The sequence below is a fragment of the Cervus canadensis genome, chromosome 22, assembly GCF_019320065.1.
Source record: "Cervus canadensis isolate Bull #8, Minnesota chromosome 22, ASM1932006v1, whole genome shotgun sequence".
In the NCBI taxonomy this organism is placed as follows: domain Eukaryota; kingdom Metazoa; phylum Chordata; class Mammalia; order Artiodactyla; family Cervidae; genus Cervus; species Cervus canadensis.
This window is the reverse complement of record NC_057407.1, coordinates 6,726,201-6,750,049: the sequence shown is the minus strand read 5'-3', so window position 1 is coordinate 6,750,049 and position 23,849 is coordinate 6,726,201. Positions and strand designations below refer to the sequence as shown.

Genomic DNA, 23,849 nt, shown 5'->3' with positions numbered 1-23,849 from the left:
CACCATCTGGAAGCACGCAAGTCAAATGATAAACTGAAGGAAAATATTTGTAACAAAATGAAAATCACTAAGAGAAGGACAAACACCATCTACCTATATGGATAAAAGACATGGTTAGATCATTTCCACACAACACCCTGCCAATTCAAACATTCATTAAAAGCACGAAAAAAACTCACTATCACTAGTAATAAAAGAAGTACAGATGAAAATAACTAATAACTTGGGAGGGTAAATATGTATTACCTTTATGGAGGATAATTTGGCAACAGCAAAGTAACATAAGCAAATTATACCTTTAACTATCTTTAAATTCAAGTACCACAAGCTTTAAACTTGTTCATGGATTTTTTGAGGATTCATACTAAGGAAACAAAATATGTGCATTAAGGTATCTGCTCCAAGTGTTGGGGAGTGAACACGCCAGTCATAAATTAGCCAGGGGACATGACCAGCCCTGCCGCTTGGGTGACCGGCAATAAAATGCAGTCAACAGAAGTGTACACGTTTTAGAGCTTTCTAGAGATCTCAAGAGAGAATTATGGGTGCCTGGCCCATGGGAATTGTTCAGTAACTATTAGACAGTGATAGCAGGAGTGGTGATATTCATCTATAACCCTGCACTTCCAGGCTCAAAATCCCTTATTTGAAACGCCTGTGGTCAAACTGTGCTTCAGAACTAAGAACTTTCTGGATGTTAAGAGACAACAGTATATTTACCTAACTAGGTCTGGGAGAGCACCTGGTAAGCAATCACTGTACTATTCCTAGAGTAAAACATATATGAATATTCATTATAAGTGAGATAAACATCAGTTTAGGTCAGGTTTTGCAGTCAAATGAATTATGGAAAAACTTTCCACTTTTAGAGCTTTCTGGACTTCAAATTTTTACAAGAGGGATTGAGAAGTTGTACTTACAATAGACAAACATTAGAATATATCTAAATGTATGATAATCCACCTGCCAATGCAGGAGATGTAGGTTCAATCCCTGGGTCAGGAAGATACTCTGGAGTAGGAAATGGCAATTCACTTGAATATTCTTGCCTGGGAAATCCCATGGACACCGGAGCCTGGAGGGCTATAGTCTATGGGGTTGACAGGGGTCAGACATGACTGAGCACACACACAAGGGGTAGGTTACATAAATTATGATATATTCATAAGATGGAAAACTGTATAGCTATAAAAAGTCACTTTTCCCAAAGACTATTTAATAAACTGGAAAAAATGTTCATGAACAGCAGGTTAAAAAAAAAAAAGCAAAATAAAAAACATGATTTATGAATTTTATTTTGCAAAAGTAAATTACATAGATATTTATAATCCCAGAAAAAAAGACTACAAGGAACCATACAATGATGTTGAATTAACCACACTGACTTATGTTCTTCTTCATACTTTTCTGTGTTTTCTAATCTTCTATGATAATCTGGGAAACAACCCATTAGTCTTTGAACCATTTATGGTTGCTGTTCCTGTGTAGGACTAGCCTAGTTCTCATCCTAGAGGGTTAGCAAGCCCATCTCTGCCCTCAAGGAATCTACCAACGCATCTCTGGAGAGCTCAGGGCGTCACTCAATTCTCTCCACAGTAGAATACGTTTGGTTCTCTACCAGCACTTCCCCACTGGCTCCTCAGGACAAGCTGAGTCAGGCACCAGGAGTTTTTCACACCTCCACCAAACAAAACCCTGGTGACCTTGCAAGTCAGTGATAAAAATGGCATCAGTGCTGCAATAAGAACTTAATTCAGCCCATGAACTCATCTAAAGAAGCTGGAAAAAAAAAAAAAAAAGACAAAAGCAAGGACTGTTTAAATGTGTTTGATCTTCACTCTTTTTCACTGTACTCATCAAAATGCAATCTTTAAAGAATCATGGGGGAGGAGAAGACAATCATATTTCAGTTTTTCCCAGGTGCTTCTCATGAGTAAAAAGGATGTGAACTTGAACTTGACAGACCCAGCAATGAAAAGCATTTTGTGAAGTAAACAGGAAGCTAAAAGTGATTACAGTATTGCTTCATGGACAGGATGAGCAGGAGTCCACCTTACCTAACAGACCACGCATCAGTGTCTAACTGGGGTTCTTTGGCCACTGCTTTTTTTTTTTTTCTTTTACATCTTTTTAAAAAATTAATTAATTTATTTTAATTGGAGGCTAATTACTGGCCACTGCTTTGAAGGGTTCAGCCGCATTTAGCCTGGGTGTTGAACTCCTCCCAGGTCTGGAATTCTCCAGGGATTTAATACACAATTTGAACGCATTTTATACCAAAAGGCTATTTATCATGAACCTCAATTCCAAACGTGAGACAAAAGAGATAAATGATCCATCGACCTCCACCTAATCACCTAAAGGGACCACACGGGTTGATATTTAATCACTTACATAGATTTCAATAGTCTTTTTAAACTATTGCTGACAATAGGAGCAATCCTTGTGCAGAGGTTTTTCCACATATATAAATCACAGCCAACTGGGAAGTTAAATAAGTTAACTCTCTTAGCTTAATCCCTCAGAAAATTACTTGTCTGCAGACAGATTATCCACTGGGGATACTTTTTCATTTGTGGAGTGCTAATCCTTCCTGCCTGTTTTCTGCCACCCTCCTTTCCCTCCTCTTGACGTGAAGAGAAGGAAGATAAAGTAAATGAGCACAGTCCCCTGTTCACTCAGGACTGTGGTTAAAATAAAGACCTTCTGGGAAAGAGGTGACTTACCCTGTCCCAGCTGAAACACAGGCCCAGTTGATCAAGCTGTTTCCTCATGTGTCTGATATTACTGTGAAACAAAGGGAAGAGGGTTTGGATTTTAGAAACAGGAAAAGCCATAAGCAAATTACACTCTGAGATTGTGAAAAGGAGACTGGAAAAGTCTAGATGATTCAAAGGGCTTTAAGTGTTGTTTTGCTCTAGCCAAAAAAAAAAGAAGTTAGTCACTAAGAACCAACTAAAATATCTGCTTAGTAGAAGACAGCTATTCTTTGGACACTTGCAAAATCTACTAAAAACCATGACAGTCTTTGCTCCTGGGGACTGGCCTTTTCCCTGGCCATTCAGAAAGGCAACCCTTTTGATTTGTGCATGCCTGGCACATCCATATGCCTGGATCCTGCACAAATTTAGGCCAAGCATTTACAAATTTAAAAGCACCTGAAAAAAAAAATTCTAACATAAAAATTTCAGAAAAGCAGGAGAAATCACACAGAGCTTTGTCAATCAAAACCTGAAAACTGAAACTCAAACTGGAAAAGAGAAGTATATAAACCAATTTTAGTATGAAATAAGAAAATAGGAAATATTGCTTTTTCTATACAATTTTTAAATTAAAAACATTGTAACCTTTTTTATTGAAGTATAATTTACAATGTTGTATTAGTTTTAGGCATATAGGAAAGTGAGTCAGTCATACATACATATTTTTCAGATTATTTTCCATAATAGGTTATCATAAGACATTGAGTATAGTTCCCTGTGCTATACAGTAGGTCCTTGTTGCTTATCTATTTTATATACAGTAATAAATATATGTTAATCCCAAACCTCTAATTTATTCCCCCCTGCCCTCCCCTGTAAAGGTCTTCACTATAGCTCTAACGGTAAAGAATCTGCCTGCAATGCAGGAGACCTAGGTTCTATCTCTGGATTGGGAAGATGCTCTAGAGAAGGGAAGGCAATCCACTCCAGTATTTTTGCCATGGAGAGAATCCCATGGAGAGAGGAGCCTGGAGGGCTACAGGGCCATGGGGTCACAAAGAGAAGGACACAACTGAATGACTAACACTACCACTACGAAACCACAGATTTGTTTTCTATGTCTGTTTTTTAAACAAGTTCATTTGTATCATTTTTTAAGATTCCACACATAAGTGATCTCATGATATTTGTCTTTCTCTATCTTACTTCAGTAAATATGATAATCTTCAGGTTCTCTTTTTTTCTGTAGGACTAATTCATTTCTACTGTGTACCCTTTGACTTCAAGCAGACTGAAAATATGAAAAACCATGAAGTTCCCTAGGTGATCTCTGATTAGCTAACAATCAGTTCAGTTCAGTAGCTCAGTCATGACAGACTCTTTGTGATCCCATGGACTATAGCATGCAAGGCCTCCCTGTCCATCACCAACTCCCGGAGTTTACTCAAATTCATGTCCATTGAGTCAGTGATGCCATTCAACCAACTCTTCCTCTGTCGACCCCTTCTCCGCCCTCCTTCAGTCTTCCCCAGCATCAGGATCTTTTCAAATGAGTCAGTTCTTCACATCAGGTGGCCAAAGTATTGGAGTTTCAGCTCCAACATCAGTCTTTCCAACGGATATTCAAGACTGATCTCCTTTAGGATGGACTGGCTGGATCTCCTTGCAGTCCAAGGGACTCTCAAGAGTCTTCTCCAACACCACAGTTCAAAAGCATCAATTCTTTTGTGCTCAGCTTTCTTTATAGTCCAACTCTCACATCCATACATGACCACTAGAAAAACCATAGCCTTGACTAGATGGACCTTTGTTGGCAAACTAATGTCTCTGCTTTTTAATATGCTGTCTAGGTTGGTCATAACTTTCCTTCCAAGGAGTAAGCATCTTTTAATTTTACGGCTGCTATCACCATCTGCAGTGATTTTGGAGCCCCCCAAAATAAAAGTCTATCACTGTTTCCAGTGTTTCCCCATCTATTTGCCATGAAGTGATGGGACCAGATGCCATGATCTTAGTTTTCTGAATGTTCAGTTTTAAGCCAACTTTTTCACTCTCCTCTTTCACTTTCATCAAGAGGCTCTTTAGTTCTTCACTTTCTGCCATAAGGGTAGTGTCATCTGCATATCTGAGGTTATTGATATTTCTCCTGGCAATCTTAATTCCAGCTTGTGCTTCATCCAGCCCAGCATTTCTCATGATATACTCTGCATATAAGTTAAATCAGCAGGGTGACAATATACAGCCTTGACGTACTCCTTTCCCTATTTGGAACCAGTCTGTTGTTCCATGTCCAGCTTCCTGACCGGCATACAGGTTTCTCAAGAGGTAGGTCAGCTGGTCTGTTATTCCCATCTCTTTCAGAATTTTCCACAGTTTATTGTGATCCACACAGTCAAAGGCTTTGGCATAGTCAATAAAGCAGAAATAGATGTTTTTCTGGAACTCTCTTGCTTTTTTGATGATCCAGTGGATCTTGGCAATTCGATTTCTGGTTCCTCTGCCTTTTCTAAAACCAGCTTGAACATCTGGAAGTTCACGTATTGCTAAGCCTGGCTTGGAGAATTTTGAGCATTACTTTACTAGTGTGTGAGATGAGTGCAACTGTGTGGTAGTTTGACCATTCTTTGGCATTGCCTTTTTTTGGGATTGGAATGAAAACTGACCTTTTCCAGTTCTGCGGCCACTGCTGAGTTTTCCAAATTTGCTGGCATATTGAGTGCAGCACTTTCACAGCATCATCTTTTAGGATTTGAATTAGCTCAACTGGAATTCCGTCGCCTCTACTAGCTTTGTTCATAGTGATGCTTCCTAAGGCCCACTTGACTTTGCATTCGAGGATGTCTGGCTCTAGGTGAGTGATCACACCATCGTGGTTATCTGGGTCGTGAAAATCTTCTTCGTACAGTTCTTCTGTGTATTCTTGCCACCTCTTCTTAATATCTTCTGCTTCTGTTAGGTCCATACCATTTCTGTCCTTTATTGAGCCCATCTTTGCATGAAATGTTCCCTTGGTATCTCTAATTTTCTTAAAGAAATCTCTAGTCTTTCCCATTCTATTATTTTCCTCTATTTCTTTGCACTGATCACTGAGGAAGGCTTTTTCATCTTTCCTTGCCATTCTTTGGAACTCTGCATTCAAATGGGTGTATCTTTCCTTTTCTCTTTTGCTTTTTTCCTTTTCTCTTCTTTTCACAGCTATTTATAAGGCCTCCTTAGCCAGCCATTTTGCTTTTTTGCATTTCTTTTTCTTGGGGATGGTCCCTGTTTCCTGTACAATGTCATGAACCTCCATCCATAGCTCATCAGGCACTCTGTCTATCAGATCTAGTCCCTTAAATCTATTTCTCACTTCCACTGTATAATCATAAGGGATTTGATTTAGGTCATACTTGAATAGTCTAGTGGTTTTCCCCACTTTCTTCAATTTAAGTCTGAATTTGGCAATAAGGAGTTCACTATCTGAGCCACAGTCAGCTCCCAGTCTTGTTTTTGCTGACTGTATAGAGCTTCTTCATCTTTGGCTGAAAAAAATATAATCAATCTGATTTCGGTGTTGACCATCTGGTGATGTCCATGTGTAGAGTCTTCTCTTGTGTTGTTAGAAGAGGGTGTTTGCTATGACCAGTGCCTTCTCTTGGTAAAACTCTATTAGCCTTTGCCCTGCTTCATTCTGTACTTTGAGGCCAAATTTACCTGTTACTCTAGATGTTTCTTGACTTCCTACTTTTGCATTCCAGTTCCCTACAATGAAAAGGACATCTTTTTTGGGTGTTAGTTCTAAAAGGTCTTGTAGGTCTTCATAGAACCATTCAACTTCAGCTTCTTCAGAATTACTGGTCAGGGTAAAGGCTTGGATTACCCTGATATGGAATGGTTTGCCTTGGAAACAAACAGATCATTCTGTCATTTTTGAGACTGCACCCAAGTACTGCATTTTGGACTCTTCTGTTGACTATGATGGCTACTCCATTTCTTCTAAGGGATTCCTGCCCACAGTAGTAGATAAAATGGTCATCTGAGTTAAATTCACCCATGTCAGTCCATTTTAGTTCACTGATTCCTAGAACGTCAACATTCACTCTTGCCATCTCCTGTTCGACCACTTCCAATTTGCCTTGATTCACGGGCCTAACATTCCAGGTTCCTATGCAATATTGCTCTTTACAGCATCAGACCTGGCTTCTACCATCAGTCACATCCACAACTGGATGTTATTTTTGCTTTGTTATAGCAGTTGACTGACAGTGCTTAATCATTATCCTCCTTTACAGATAAATAACCTGAGGGGCAGAGAGGTTAAGTAATCTGCTCAAGGTGAATGGCTAGGAAGAAAGAAAGGCAGGATTTGTACCTATGTGGCCTGATTCTGGGGCCATCTTCTTTACTGCTATGCTCTTGTGGAGAAGCTGGCAAACTTTGTCTGTAAAGGCCCAGATGGCAAATGTTTCCAGCTCCATGTGAGCCATACGGTCTCTGTCACAACTACTCAATTCTGCCACTGTATCATGAAAGCAGCCATGAACAATACAGAAACAAATGGGTGTGGCTTGAGTTCTAAGAAAACTTTATTTATAAAATCTTTTGTGAAAGTCGCTCAGTCACGTCCAACTCTTTGCGACCCCATGGACTATACAATCCATGCAATTCTCCAGGCCAGAATACTGGAGTGTGTAGCCCTTCCCTTCTCCAGGGGATCTTCCCAACCCAGGAATTGAACTGGGATCTCCTGCATTACAGGCGGATTCTTTACCCTCTGAGCCACCAGGGAAGCCCCATCAGGCAGGGCCAAATTTGGCCTACAGAATTTGCCAATTACTATCCTGGGTGATATCAAATTTATACCATATTTGACCCTTTTTATTTGAATCATCATTTCCTCCTTTTTTCATCACTCCTACTACTTCAGAATTAACCGTAATTGGAAAAGTGGAAACCAGGGATGAGGAAGGAAAAAGAGAAGTAGATGGTGCAGAAGATGTTTCTTTGGGGCAAAGATAAAGCAAAGGAAGATGAAAGACAATGGGGATAGGCCTTGAACTGCTCTCTACACCTCCGAGGGGTAGGGCGAGGAATGGCTTTATGAAAGGAGCTGGAGTGAGCCCAGAACATTGTGCTGGGTTCTAGTTCAAGTTCCTCAAGGCTTTATCAGGAGGAAGAGGGATGAGCATTGCCTGAGCACATGGAAGCCTGAGGCCACGGGGGACTCAGACTACGTCCTCCTTGAAGAAAGCCACACCTACAATAAAGTGGCCATATACTTCCTTGTTGACGATCTATGTTCCTCTTGCTTCAGAATGGTGAAGCCAAAAAAATTAAAATTTGCAGAGAAAATTATAATGTGGCGTTTGGATATGGCTCAAACTATGGTCAAGAAGATGAAGAACACTGTAGAACTTTAACAGATGTCATCCTTTCTTCCTCCTTTTTCCCTCTAAATGCAAATACTCAAAGGAAGAATAACTGTAAATAAGAAAGCATCTAAATGAACACATGAATGAATAGCCAAACACTTTGTGTTATTTCTTAAATAAGAATACAGTGTGAGAAAAAGCAAATACCAATATAGACAATCCTTTTTTATTGCTTGGCAGACTGCAGTGTTTTGTTTCCTTTGCTTTCTATTTCTCATGACCAGGTTTAAAAAAAAAATTGTTTAAGGGTAATGTATACAAGTACTTGAATATGCTTGTAAACACATACCTTTGCGTCCAGCTTTCTGGATGTAGATTCCTCTCGATCGCAGCATTTTCGGCAGGCAATCCAAATGCATCCCAGCCCATAGGGTTGATAACCTAGCACCCAGAAAAGAAACATCAGCCAGGGCAGATTGCTAAAGTCTTTATCAGTATTCTCTGCTGGGCAGTGAGCAGGCATTCTCTCCTAACATGTCTCATCCCTTCCCGGATGATTTCAAGCTATGCTGTTGAAAGCCAGCTGGCTACCTAAGACATGAGCACAGAAGGGAATTTAGAAAGTTAAACATCAAGGTGCCAAGAGCAGTCATCTTTGAGTAGGTGTTTTCGTGACTATTTTTTACTTTCTTTTTCTTCTTGTCTGTATTGTCTGTAAGGAACCCAAACGGTTTTTCTGAAATTAGAAAGTTTCTTTCAATATCAAAGTAGGTATATATAAAAATGTATATAGGCATTCCAAATGCTCACCTTAGATTTTCCAGTTAAGGAGCTGTGCTATCCAATAGGGTAGCCACTAGCCACATATGGTCATATAAACTTAAATTAAAATGTAGCAAAATTTAAAATTCAGTCCCTCCATCACAATAGCCACCTTCAAGTGTACAATAAGCCACTCTGAATCACTACCTCTAAGATATTTCCATTTTCCAAAGAACCTCAGATCTTTGGAAAGGTCTGGGGATCCTCAGACCTTAGAGCTTGAAGAAACTCTTGAGATGCACCCTCTGTCCCGGTTTCCTTATTTGACAGTCCAGGCAACTGGGGCCCAGAAAGAGGAAGCAGACTCGCCAGGTGACACTAGGAGCAGTTACTTCAAGCCAGGACAGGCATTCATTTCTGCAAATGGATGACCAGTCACAGCTCAGCTGGTAGCTTTAATAGCAAGTTCTCTCAAGCTACCTTCCACGCTGTGAACGGGAACAATGGCTTGAAACACAAGCTGTGGCATCAAGGGACAGCCTCAGAAGACCTGTTTTGAACACTCAGTCCCCTACCCTTCTCTGATGCCGATTTCAGCCACAACGCCACAGACACAACTTGTCCCAGAGCCAGATTTCCAAAACTTGCCTATAGGGGAGGATAGGCTGAGGAGGCTCTGGTATTTCTAGAAACAGCCCTTAATGGCTGGCCTTCTTACTTCCTCTCAAGCTCCTGGTCTGTCCAGTGCCACAAGCTGGGTTTATGTGTTTGTAATCATGCAGGAACCTGATCTTCTGTTCATACACATCTCCCAGGACAGTGATGGACACTCTGTTCATTTCCTGTTCATATCCTGATGGGACATTTTCCACTAAAGAAACTGCTCTCCTTTCTTTTTTTTTTTTTTCATTTATTTTTATTAGTTGGAGGCCAGTTACTTTACAATATTGTAGTGGTTTTTGTCATACATTGACATGAATCAGCCATGGATTTACATGTATTCCCCATCCCGATCCCCCCCTCACCTCCCTCTCCACCTGATCCCTCTGGGTCTTCCCAGTGCACCAGGCCCGAGCACCTGTCTCATGCATCCAACCTAGGCTGGTGATCTGTTCCACCCCAGATAATATACATGTTTCGATGCTGTTCTCTCGAAACATCCCACCCTCGCCTTCTTTTTTTTTTTTTATTGTATTTATTTATTTATGGCTGTGCTGGGTCTTTGTTGCTGCTCGGCCTTTTCTCTAGTTGTGGCGAGCGGCAGGGGAGGAGCTACTCCTTGTTGCAGCACGTGGGCTTCATCGCAGTGGCCTCTCTTGTCGTGCAGCACAGGCTGCAGGGCGTGCGGGCTTCAGGAGTCGCAGCTCCCTGGCTCTAGAGCACAGACTCAATAGCTGTGGTGCGTGGGCTTAGTTTCCCTCGGCACGTGGGACCTTCCCAACCCAGGGACTGAACCATGTCTTTTGCATTGGCAGGTGGATTCTTTACCATGGAGTCACCGGGGAAGCCTTCATTTTCTAAGTAACATTTCCCCTGATTATAGAAATAATGTTTATTCACTATGAAAAACCTTAATACATAGAGAAAAATATTCAGAAGAAAATAAACACCCTTAATTCTACCATATAACCATACATAACTGTTATTTGGTACGTTTATATCTAATCTTTAAAAATTGAGATCATATTATTTCCATGTGTGTTTTTTATCTCCTTTAAAAAAAAAACAACCACCATGTACCTAGGGTTTTCTTCTGTCTTTCCGTCTTATTCAAGAACTTTCTGAGATGCAAGTGAGTATCACCCATGGCCATCTCTGCTCTACAATTCAAAGTGTCCCAAACTGGATTCATACTCGAATCCCAATCACCAGACCCGTCCTCTCCCTAGTGGCTCTTAGCAGGTGGCAGTAATACACAGGCATGCCCCACCCCCCCAGTAGCAGACGCTACTTGCCGTAAAGTCATCCTTCCATTCTGTGATTATTAAATGTTTTAAAACTAGGATTTTGTTCTGATGGAACAATTCCATCTCAAGAACAAAGACCATGCATCTAAATTCACAGCCGCTCCAACTCCTTTGGCTGATGGTGCTGGTTTAGTTGCTAAGCTGTGTTCAACTCTGCAACCCCAGGGACTGTAGCCTACCTGGCTCTCCTCTGTCCACGGGATTTCCCAGGCAAGAATACTGGAGTGGGTTGTCATTCCCTTCTCCACCCAGGGATCGAACCGGAGTTCCCTGCATTGGTAGGCAGATTCCTGACCACTGAGCCACCAGGGAAGCCCCACACCTCTGGTTAGTGGGTGGGAAATGTCAACAAAGGCCTGCTGCTCAGGAGGCTGTGGTTTGGGGGAAGGATCCTAAACCCAAACCTGCCGTTTACTGGCAGTGCGCCCTGAGTCTCAACTACCAGCTGTGACTGAAGGCAGCCCCCTGACTGTTGAGAACCACGTGCTAAGGTGTGTGTGGCGCACCCAGCACAGGGCAGGCACCCAGGCAACGGCAGGGCTGGCTGCAAGCGGCAGCTGCCATCACCAGCCTGACCTTCAGCACCTCACAAGGTCACACATCGCCGGTTCCCTTGTCAGGACCTCGGCTCTGCAGTCTGCTGCCACGCCGGGAGGGGCTGGCTCGCCACATCCCCTGCTGTGCTTCCCAGCCCGGGAGTCTGGGAAGAGTGGATGCCCTGGACTTCCAGCCTCAGATGACATGACTCCCAGGGAATTCCCAGTGGTTAGGACTCTGCGATCTCACTGCCAAGGGTCTCGACCCTATCTGAACCCTGCCAAGGGTTCAATCCCTGGTCAGGGAACTAAGATCCCACAAGTGTGCGGCATGGTCGAAAAAAAACTCAAGAGATGACATGACTACCTCAGCCCCTGCATCCACTCTCCTGAGGTCAGTCGGAATAGGCTCCTCTTCTTTTCCTTAAGTGATGCTTCTCAAATTACAAGCACAATACAGGCTTATTTTAACAAGTGAAAGGACACGGGACATGATACATAAAGGCAAAGCTGATCACCTCCCCACTCCACCCCACCCCTACTCTCAACCAGCCTTTGTGTCCTTCCCAGCCTTTCTCCTTACTAAATGCAGACACACAAACATATGCACACATGTAGGAGCTGGCTGGTTTATTTTTATGGAAATAGAACCTACTATATACCATTTTATAACCTGTTTTTTTTTTTTCCATTTAACACGCCATGGACATCTGCAAAAAATATGTAAGTATATATGTGTGTGTATATACATGTCTTTTTAAAAAAAATTTTAACATTCCCTAGGAATATCTAATTCTATGTAGTTTTAGGAAGTTGTCAAAATATAACCCAATCCAGTGCATCTTTCAGACCTCCCCCACCCGTCTTCTAAGAATATGCTCCTCCTCCAACTTCATATCACCCTGCTGGGGACAGTCACAAAACCCACCCCTCTGGCCACGGAGGAAGCAGCTGGTGGAGTTGTCTGAGAAAATACAGCTGGGTGTGTGGACACACACAGAAACGGGAGGTGGACAGAGACTAGGGGTGCTGATCTGCTTCAAGGACCCGGGCCCAATTCCCAGTAGGCCCGGTTCCTACTACATCTCCTCTGGTTCTGTGAGTTATACCAGGATCTGTCAAAAACACACAAAACCTCCTTGTTTGGTTAAACTGGTCTCAGCTGGGTTACAGTCCCTGGGAGCCAAGAATTCTGACTAAAACACACACCTTGTAGCATACAGCTTTCTCTGGAGTATTGCTTAACCCACAGATGAAAAACATTTCCTGCACAGATTTTTCTCTCTCTTTAATTTCCAAGAGTTAAATAATAATAATAATAATGGAAACCCCACTTTGGGGATTTGTGTTTGATTACTAGAAAGTTCTGCAACGCTTCCATGGACAACGCTAGAACGCAGCTTCCAGATGTGCTGTAATTCTCCTGGGGCTAGAGACAGTGCTACTTCGCTGGCAGAATAATGTAACTGTTGTGTAACCATGCTCCACAAGAAAGGGGAAAACTTAGTTATCATTTGGTTTCTCCGTAGGGACTGCCAAAATGGCAGCAGTTCAATGTTTCTGCCCATTAACATGCTGCCAGGTTACCATCCATATTTTTAAACAAAGTCAATACAGAGACAGTCAAAAAATCAGTCTGGATTTACATAATATACTTACTCATTTCTATTTTTGTTTTCAGATGAAATGAACATGAAAAGATATATTCTTAGTTCACATGTTACCCCAGCTGTCTATGAAAATAAAAATTTGAAAAATCTTAAAGCTTCTTAATTATTTCATAGTCTTACCAAAAAGTCACAATAAACAAATGTCTGCCCTAGAACATAGACTGTGGGGAGTCAGGATAGTCCTTTCCATCATGGCTTGACACCAGAAGTAGTTTCCTTGTGAGCCAAGCCTCCAGGAGACAGGAAAGGGCCCCGCCCATTCTACACCATGGATTTCCCAGACACCCAGCGACAAAGGGCAGAACTCACTCTTGTGCCGCAAGATGATCCACTATTGTCCAGAGGGAACAAAGTAAAGGCCCGCAACGAGATTTTGAAATGCCAAAGACTGTCCCACATCCCCAGGCAGCAGGTTCTATTTGCTGGTCAATTGTTGCTGTTTGGTTGCTAAGTCATGTCCGACTCTGTGACCCCATGAAGTGCAGCACGCCAGGCTTCCCTGTTCTTCACCATCTCCCAGCGTTTGCTCAAATTCCTGTCCATTGAGTGGATGATGCCATCCAACCATCACATCCTCTGTTGCTCCCTTCTCCTCCTGCCCTCAATCTTTCTCAGCATCAGGGTCATATTGTTACAGTTCATTTACTGAAAAGACACCACGTCAGTGCTGTCTGTGCCCACCTTGTTCACCTCTTGGTCTCTTCTACATCATCCAGATCAAATACCCCCATCCTGGATATATCATGCCCACTTTCTTGTCTGTGGTTTCTCTATGGGCAAAACCATCCAAAACGTTCACTGGAGGAACTCTAAACTTTCCTTTGGGGTTGTAAAATCCCTTTTTTTTTCTATCACCATAACCTGGTTTAATCCTTGGTTTAGTTCCACAAGTAACTACATCTATAGCTCACATATGCCAACTAGACAACTTAACCTAAAAACAAACAACAACCACCCCCCTAACATCTGGATTTCTATTTTAGCGCCACCTGAGCCTCTCAATCCCCCAGGATGAGTGCTTTCAACAGAAAGGGGATCAAGAAGTTCTGGCAGCTATAACTTGAAAATGCATAAAATAAAAGCCATCACTTCCAGCTGTTCTTCTAACAAATGCTCTAACTATCTCAAATTGAGTGAGAAGCCAAAAGGCACAGGGGAAACAACACAGAAATTAGATGGGTGGTACACTGACCCCACTTCTAGACGGAAGGAACAAAGGGAGGAAGCAGAGAGAACTGAACCTGAAGGCCGAGATCAGTTGCAGAAGCTTTTGAAACAGACAGGTCTGGCCAAATGGAGCTGGATTAATGGAGACGTTAAGAGGGGAGAGAGAGAGAAATTCCCTGGCTGCTTCTCTCCTCTTACCCTACAATCTTGCCAAATTCTTCTTGTCCAAAACTATTCAGAGGTCAACTGACACCAGAGCTTGGGAAACATGGCCTGCAGAGTTCTGGTTCTGCCCTTCCACCATACAAAGCAAATCAGGAGACGGATCTGACGGCAAACTGGTCAGAGACCAGCACAGGAACACTAGCAGGACTGCAAAATTTACAGGGACTCGAGATATAAAAGGGGAGTTGGGGCCAGCTACTGATGAGGGGCAAACACAGGGATCAGAGTCCTGGCAAGCTGGACCAGTGCTGGCTGGGAAGCGAGACCTGGAAGCCGGGGTGAGGCCAGCCTCTGGTGAGAACCCAGTCACGTGACAACGGCTCACCCCACAGGAACCTCCCACCTCCCGTTGGGCAGAGCCGTGGGCAGCTCAGGGGTGGCGGCTACAGGTGACAATGTACAGATGAGGCTCCGGAGGGACGTACCCTAGAAAATGACAGGGATCAGTGTCCAGAAGGGCCTGGGAGGGAGGGAGTAATCAAGGGGGACGGCAGCCTTACCCATGCTATAGTTCTCCTTTTTAAAGGGGAGAATATGAGTCGACTCATTGGAAAAAACCCTGATGCTGGGAAAGATTGAGGGCAGGAGGAGAAGGGGACGACAGAGGATGAGATGACTGGATGGCATCACCGACTCAGTGAACATGAATCTGAGCAAACTCCGCGAGATAATGGAAGACACAGGAGCCTGGTGTGCTACAGTCTGTGGGGTCGCAAAGAGTTGGACACGACTAAGTGACTGAACAACAACAACAACATATGGAATTTTATGTACAATTTTAAAATACTTTTCCTAAGAAGGAAGAAATGAACAGGCAAAAGTACAGCTCTTCCTCCAACACAGGAAGGACGATTAAGCAGAGTTAAGAAGACTTTGGAAGTAGAAGGGAAGGAAGTGGGGTAGTCCGTTGCCCTCCCAAAGACAGAAAAGTACCAATTCCCCAGGAATGACCAGCTTTCTTTCCCTTTCATTACAAAACAAAACTTTAAATTTGAAGCCAATTCAGCTTCTAATTGAAAGCAACCATGGTTACTGCTTCTCACAAAAATTGCTATTTTCAGAGTGCTGTGGTTTTTCTGGAGGAGATGCAATGCTTCATTTCCAAGAAATGAGAAATGCAATATTTAATTTTGTTTAGCAAGTTTAATAACCCAACATTATTACAGGTTGGGGATCAAAAATCCAGCAAACGCTTCAGAGTAAAAGAATTCAAATGATAGTACCTAGGCCCCAAACAGAAGACCTCCTCTGGGAATGTGGAGGCAGATAAATCAGCCAGTTTTCCAATCAAAATACTAGACCTGCAATTCATTTTCCCTTTCAAATTACATTTGAGAGGATAAGCACTGGAAATCCACTCTCTACTTTCAGATGCTACAGAGATTAGAAAATTTGAAAACAAAATGCCATGTGATGCACTCTCTGGGCACTTCATAAACACTTGCTGACTGACTGGCCGACTGAGAACTGATGAAATGTATGTCATGGCTCACTTGCTAAGAAACTCGTCTCCTTCCCTGGTATTTGTGGGGAGTTGCATTACGATCACGTGGCTGCCAGGCCCGCAGCCTCCCCCTCCACAGTGAGCAGCAAAAAGGCCCAGGCAGAAAACCACTTGCGCAGTACCCTGTGGAGTTCTGCCTGAGGCAAATTAGCCCAAGTCCTACTCTGGGAGAGGGACGTGGCAGCTTGACGTTTTAATTGCCCTGCTTCTGGCCCAAAAGGTGCTGAGGAGACCAGCTGAGGTGGGAGGTGGGTAATTTTATTTTCTAACCATCTGTGCATACAACATATGAAAACACAACAAATCACCATATGGTGCTAAGCTTCAAATGTGTCACCAGACATTGTATGAGTTTAAGAAGACTGACTGGGGCTTCCCTGGTGGCTCAGTGGTAAAGAACCTGCGTGCCAGTGCAGGGGACACGGGTCAGACCCCCGATTCAGGAAGATCCCACATGCAACTAAGCCCACGCACCGCAACTTCTGAGCCTGAGCTCTAGAGTCTGCACACCGCACCTACTGAGCCCATTGCTGCAACGACTGAAGCCCGTGTGCCTAGAGTCCGTGTTTTGCAACAGGAGAAGTCGTCGCAGTAAGAAGCCCGCACACCACAACTAGAGCACAGCCCGAGCAGCAACAAAGACCCAGCACGGCCAAAAAGAAAAAAATAATAAACTTAAAAAAAGATTTAAAAAGAAGAAGAAAATGACTGGAAGTGTGGTCTTTTCTAATTCCTGAAAGAGAATAATTTATCTCTAACTTCAAGTGGCCCCCGCTTAAACATCCAAACCTCAGAACTACCTTATTACTGCTATTATTAATTAGGTTATACTGGAAAATTGCATTATGGTTTTTAAAGAGTTTTCTCACAGATTATCTCACATGAACCTTGCAACATATCCGAGGTGGAGGGTAGGCAGGCCTGGTGTGCTGCAGTTCATGGGGTCGCAAAGAGTCGGACACGACTGAGCGACTGAACTGCACTGAACAATGGGTCAGCCCGGATGGGAGGGCTGTCTGGGGCAGAACGGGTACAAGTGTATGTATGGCTGAAGCCCTTTGCTGTTCGCCTGAAATTACTACAACATTGTTTGCTAATCAGCCACACTCCAATACAAAATAAAAAGTTTGAAAAAAAAAAAAAAAGAACTCCTACGGTATGAACAATAAGAACAATATGAAAAAGACAAACAACCCCAGTGGAACTTGGCAAAAAATGTGAGCAAGCCAATCAGAGAAGAAACTTAAATAGATTACCAAACATGAGAAAGTATCTCAGCTTCGCTGGGACAGTGTTCAGGAAAATGTAAATTAAAAACACAATTAGATGTCATTTCCTATGGATCAAATTAGCAAGGATTAAAAAGTCTAACATTAATAAGTGTTATCAAGGAGGTAGGGCAGTAAGAAATGCCATTCATTGCTGGCAGGAGTATAAACTGGCACCAAAATTCTGGAAAGCAATTTGGCAAGACCCATTTATGCTGAGGTTATACACACTCTGTGACCCAGTGATGCCACCTCTCCCACAAGCTAACAGTGAGGTGCAAGGATGTTCACTGGAACAGAAATCTGTAACAACCTAAATCTCTACTAATGTGAAAATGGGTAATTAAATATGTCATAATTACACAGTACTTATAATAGATGAACTCTAGAGATGGACTAAATCTTGAAACAAAATAGTTAAAAACACGCAGAATATTAAGAGCTTATACACAAAATTTAAAACACAAATACTACACACAAGTGTGGGTGTATCCATAAACAACCTATAGAAATACAGCATAAAAACATGAAGACAAAAATAATACAGTATTTTTTTAGCTGAAGGATTGGAATCTGATTGCAGAGAGGCACAACTGTGTCTGTAACATTAAAAGAAAAAGCTGAGGCTAGCAAGATTAAACATTAATATCTATCACATGAGGATGGCAGGTCTGAGTATTTATGACAATGTTCTTTGGACGTCTATGTTGGAAATGTGTATAATTTCTTACAGCGTCATATTTAAACTGAAAAGGATTGAGACTGCCTAAGGAAAGTAGACAGAGAAATAAAAGGGAAGGCAGTCTAGAACAGAACATGAGGTAAGGTATACAAAACTCTTATAAAAACACAAAATAAAATGGACAAGAGGGGGCGGTGCAGAGAGGCCCAAGAGGAGAGGGATATATGTGTACATACAGTTAATTCACACTGTTGTACAGGAGAAATTAACACAACACTGTAAAGCAATTATACTCCAATTTAAAAGATAAATCTAAAATTTTAATAAATAAAATGGACACACACACAAAAAAGAAACCCAGATCTGAATAGCCCTATATCCATTAAAGAAATAGAAATGTCATTTTAAAACTTCCCACAAAGAAAACTTTAGGTCAAGATACCATCACTGGTGAATGCTATTCAACAATAAAGCTAGAAATAACACCAGTAACACACAGTACTTTCAGAAAATGGGAAGAAGGGAACACTTCCTAGCTTGTTTTATGAGGCCAGCATAACCCTGATATTAAATACAAAGACACTACAAGAAACAAAAAAAAATAATTACAGGGCAGTGGCCTTCAGGCACACAGGGATACTAACAAATGAATACAGCAATACAGACACAAAAGTACATCATGACCAGATCAACTTTATCCTAGGAACACAAGGTTGCTTTGATATTAAAAACCAATCAACATAATCTATCACATTAACAGATTAAAGGGGAAAAATCATGCATTGTCTCAACAGATGCAGAAAGGTATAGTAAAAAAATGAATATCCATTCATGAGAAAAATTCTCAGCAAACTAGGAATATAGGGACAACCTCGTTTTACTGCACTTCACAGATACTGTGCTTTTTACAAATTGAAGGCATGTGGCAATCCTGCTTTGAGCAAGTCAATTGGCAGCACTTTCCGACAGTATTATTTTTTAATTAAGGTATGTACATTTTTTTAGAACACATCATGTTACCGCACACAACAGACCACAGTATAATGTAAAAATTACTTTTAAATGCACTGGGACCAAAAAATTCACATGATTCACTTTACTGCAACATATGCTTTATTGCAGTGGTCTGGGACTAAACCCACACTATCGCCGAGGTCTGCCTGGACAGAACTTTCCAACTGGATATGAGGATGCAAAGATGGAGCAGAGCAGGAAAACCCTGTGGAGCAAACTGAGAGGAAGAAACCAAGATGCAGGAGAAAGACCTGGAGAGTGGGATCTCATGCCAAGAGCACAGTCTTTCAAGGCGCGGGGGAACACGGTCCACCATATGACGTGCCGCTGAGGTGAGAAAAGATGAGGAGAGACCCATCCAGGGAGGTCACTGGTGGCGTTGGAGACTGCAGGCTTGGTGCAGAGGTCAGCCCACCTTTTACTTCCCATCTGCTGTTCCTAGCATGCCTCAGAATGACTCCCATACCTCCATTCAAGAATTATGCAAATCAGGGCTTCCCTGGCGGCTCAGCAGTGAAGAAACCACCTGCCAAGGCAGGAGACACAGGTTCGATTCCTGGTCCAGGAGGATCCCATATGCCACGGAGCAACTAAGCCCATGTGCCACAACCACTGAGCCTGCGCGCTGCAACAACTGAGACTGTGCGCCCGAGAGCCTGCGCTCCACAGGAGAAGCCACCGCACTGGGAAGCTGGTGTGCCGTAACGGAGAGCAGCCCCTACTCACCGCAGCTAGAGAAAAAAGCCCACGCGGTAAGAAAAGACCCAGCACAGCAAAGAAGAACAAATTAACAAGTTAGAGAAGGAGGCTTACTGACAGACCTTGAACCTAAGATTCCAGTCCTGCTCTACAGTACAGTAGAAAGGCCAGTGTTTCGAACAAAGTTGGTGCCCAAGGACTACGTACCTAATGAGTTAATCAATACACATGTCAGATGCTCTTATTCCAGATCAGATGTTCCTTCCCTCCTTAGAGTCAGGATCATTGAGATCTGACCTGCACCCAACCCTGCTCTATCCCTGGGACTAATCCTGACATTGGGAGAGAAGGATTTTAAAACAGCAGGAAGTTCAACAGGCTTTCACACTGTTGGCCATCTCTGTTGACAGAGGTTTGTGTCTTTTCTGCCATGATAACTTAGAAATGGCAGGGCAAATCTTTCACCATATTTGGCAGTTATTTTGGGGATGATCTGACTTAAATGTGGGCTATGAAAATTAACAAGAAATTAATCTCAGGAGAACCTGCAGAATACCCTCCCGCTCCACAGACAGTTTATCATCTTAAAGAGAGCAACTGAAACAGGAATGCAGGGAACCCGAGGTGCCTGCTGGTCACTAAGATACCATAAACCAAATAACACAGGGTGATCTTAGGCACCAACCAAGTCACAGGATAGATGATACAAATAGCAGGCAATGTCTGGATGCTTCTCAAAAGGCAAATCCATGCAGTGGGCAGAAGAGAGTACACAATCATTTATTAAATGAACTAGATTAATTTCATTTATTATGTGACTTCCCAGAGCAGGGCTTCCCTGATGGCTCAGACAGTAAAGAAACTGTCTGCAATGCGGGAGACCCAGGTTCAATCCCTGGGTCAGGAAGATCCCTTCAAGAAGGGCATTTATACTGATCTGACTTACTTACAAAATAACCATTTGTGGCTGTTCAGTCAATATATCGTGTCCAACTCTTTGACGGCAGTACACCGGGCTTCCCTGTCCTTCACTATCTCCCAGAGTTTGCTCAAATTCATGTCCCTTGAGTTGGTGTTGCTATCTAACCATCTCATCCTCTGCAGCAACCTTCTCATTTTGGCCTCAATCTTTCCCAGCATCAGGGTCTTTTTCAATGAGTCAGTTCTTTGCATCAAGTGGCCAAACTACTGGAGCTTCAGCTTCAGTCCCTCCAATGAATGTTCAGGGTTGATTTCCTTTAGTATTCACTGATTTGATCTCCTTGCAGTCCAAGGGACTCTTAAGAATCTTCTCCAACACCACAGTTTGAAAGCATCAATTCTTCAGTACTCAGCCTTATTAATGGTTCAACTCTCACATCCATATGTAACTACTGGAAAAACTACAGCTTTGACTATATGGATCTTTGTTGGCAAAGTAAGGTCTCTGCTTTTTAATAAACTTTCTAGGTTTGTCATACCTTTCCTTCCAAGGAGCAATCATCTTAATTTTCTGGCTTAAGTCATGTCTGCAGTGATTCTGGAGGCTTCCACCTTTTTTAGGGGATTATTATTGGTCAGACACATATACTGTCTCATTTATCCTGAACAACAACCCAGGAGGGAAGAATAAATATTATCCCTATTTTAAGAGATTCAATCACTCGTGCAAGGTCACTCAGTGAGAAAGTGGTGTAAGAGGGTCAAACCTGGGTTGCCCGACCCCTGAGTTCAGCCTGACCTTGGGTTTCGGTTACTGGTAAGGGACTCCATTTTGTCTCTTGGGCTTGAGCTGCCTATAAGGGTCCCAGTAAGTCTGGGCCTGGGGTTCTGCCTGGAGCTTTGTCTGTAATGTCTCATTCATCCAAGAGAATCAGAGTTCCACCTATACCCCCTCAACCACCTATCTGCTAATGTACCATAAACACACAGTTTTGCTATGAAAGTTTAATCTGTAGCAACTGCCTGTACTCACTAACTGTTCAAAATAAGTTGGCTTAAGTTAAAAAAAAAAAAAAAACAAGATTAAATCTAGTTGAAGAAGCACAGTTAGATATACTTCCTGACAAGAGCCAATTTATTCTGCACCACCTCTTTCCAATAAACACTGCAGAAGTGATGGAAAGCAATACGGGGGGAAATAACACCTGGCAGAGTCCAGGGAGACGGCCCTGGTAGAAGGCAGATCTCTGAATCTGACAGTAAAAGTCGTTAACTCTTCGAGGGACAGACAGACACAGTACCCTGATTTCTTTTTTAGGAATACTTCTTGCTGCCACGGTCAGCTCGGCACAAATGTTCAAACCAGTTATGACAATGGATGCACTTACCACTTTAAAAGAAAATCTTCAGAAAGAACTGGGAGGCAGCAGATACCCTTTATGCAGACCCTGAGAGGTTAATAACAGCAACAGCCAGGGGGAGTGCAGGTAAATGTTTAACAATAGACTCTCTAGCAGAAAAAGCCCTGATTTGCAGGCTCTGCTGATCTCCATGATGTAAACACTCCCACCCTGGGTGGATTTTGAGCTACTAAGGTGACAAATATTAACACGAAGTTGGGCAGAGGTGCGCACAGCTCTCAGGACCCGGTACGGCAGGCTCCAGCCCTCTGCTGATGACGACAGCATTTACTGGTTCTGTGCTTATGCGCCTGTCATGCGCCAAGTGCTTCATAGTCATCATCTTTCAATCCTTGGGAAAGGCCAGCGGGCAAGTACTATTTTATCCCCTTTCTACTGATGAGAGAAAACTAGGTCTTAGTTTAGAAAGGTTAATCAGGAATGAGTCAGAGGTTGACTACTTACTGAGTGTTAAGAGCTAGAACCTCAATGCTAGCCATTTGATTCATGGGTCCACGCTTTCAGCCCCTCTTAGATGCTACCTCTCTCAGGAAGTTGTTCAAGAAGCTACTACAATCACTGCTACCTTGTCTTACAGATGATGTGTTGTTAAGGAGTTAAGTGCAGGCTCTGGGTAGCTGGCAGTGAAAGGGGTCTGACCCACATCAGCCATGGAAGTGTTCTTCTCTTCCTCTCCCAGGAAAGTTCACCTTGTCCATCAACACCCATGTCAGATGGTCCCCTATGAAGGAGTCTTTCCCAACTCCCGCAGGGCTGTTACTTCCCTCCAAATTTTTGTGTTATGAAAATTTGACTTTTTCCATTATAAGATAAATATGTGCTCATTAGAGAATACAGAGAATATCAAAATACAAGGAGAAAAATCTCTTTGTGGCTCTACCTCCTACTCACAGCATTTGCTCCTCTTTTGTTCTACTGGATTCATTCCCCTCTCCAATGTCTGTCTATTGAGGGGTAACAGTCCCACCACACTGTGGACTCCTCCTGAGGTGGTATCAACATGGTACCCACAGGCATAAACGCTTCCACTGCATCGGCACCCCACCTCCCGCCCCAGCACAATACCCAATACATAGCTGCCCCCCAATTAATCCTGATGCTTTATTATGTTCTCCAGTTCATCAGAGGAAACCCTAAGCTTCTCATGTTTACCTTCAAAGTTGCCCTAATCTTAACTGAGACTGGGTGTCTCCTTTGTCCTACATTCTTACTGTCCTGAGTGGGGCAGGAAAGTGCCACCCCAGCAGGCACCTGACCTTACCTGCATCCCTCTCATCTTCTGGAAGCGTGCAATGGTGTCGCTGATGGTATACACGCGCACATGGCCCATGTGCAGCTTGCCGGAGGGATAAGGGAACATGGAAAGCACGTAAAACTTGGGCTTTGATTTCTAGGAAAGGATGACAAAAAATACAATGAGTATTTATTAATCATTCACAGGGAACTAGGTACGCATATAATATTTTGGCATTTTACTCAAGGTAATAATTTAACATTTTCAAAAGTTTTCTTTAAAAAAAAAACACCATTCCCATATGGTAAATGGACAAAAATGCCAAATATCAAAATTCGAAGCCCTGAGTTATCCTAAAGAATGTCCAAAATAATGCCAAACAGCCTCACAGTGCTAATTACCCCTAGTTATTTTTAAATCTGCCCTTTTCTCTTTTACCACAGCTATCTAGGACTTAAAAGAACTGTGTTTTTCCAAACGAAGCTCTGACACATGTGCCCATAAAATTCATGGAGACAACAGTGAATCATAGAGAGGTGACAAGTCTAAAATGGAGCCCCTCCCTAAATTCCGGGGAGCTGCATGCAGACTTGGACTGAGCAGGGTCCCCAGGTGCGGGTTCAGGTTCCAGGTTTCTCTGCTGTATTGTGAGCTTATCTTTCAACAGAAAAGCTGAAATGGGAAGGTAATGAGAAAATCTTAGCCAGGTTGCTGTTTCCCAGGGGG

General features: G+C 42.7%; 1 protein-coding gene across 1 annotated transcript in view; it reads right to left on the bottom strand.

Moving 5' to 3' along the window:
* LARS2 (leucyl-tRNA synthetase 2, mitochondrial) overlaps positions 1-23,849 on the bottom strand; it is a 147,113-nt gene that overhangs the window by 111,735 nt on the left and 11,529 nt on the right. The window contains exons 3-5 of the mRNA XM_043442179.1: positions 23,151-23,279; positions 8,403-8,494; positions 2,727-2,787 (exon numbers count right to left, since the gene is read on the bottom strand). Of these exons, the coding sequence (XP_043298114.1) occupies positions 2,727-2,787; positions 8,403-8,494; positions 23,151-23,279 (282 nt within the window). The remainder of the gene's footprint in view (positions 1-2,726; positions 2,788-8,402; positions 8,495-23,150; positions 23,280-23,849) is intronic.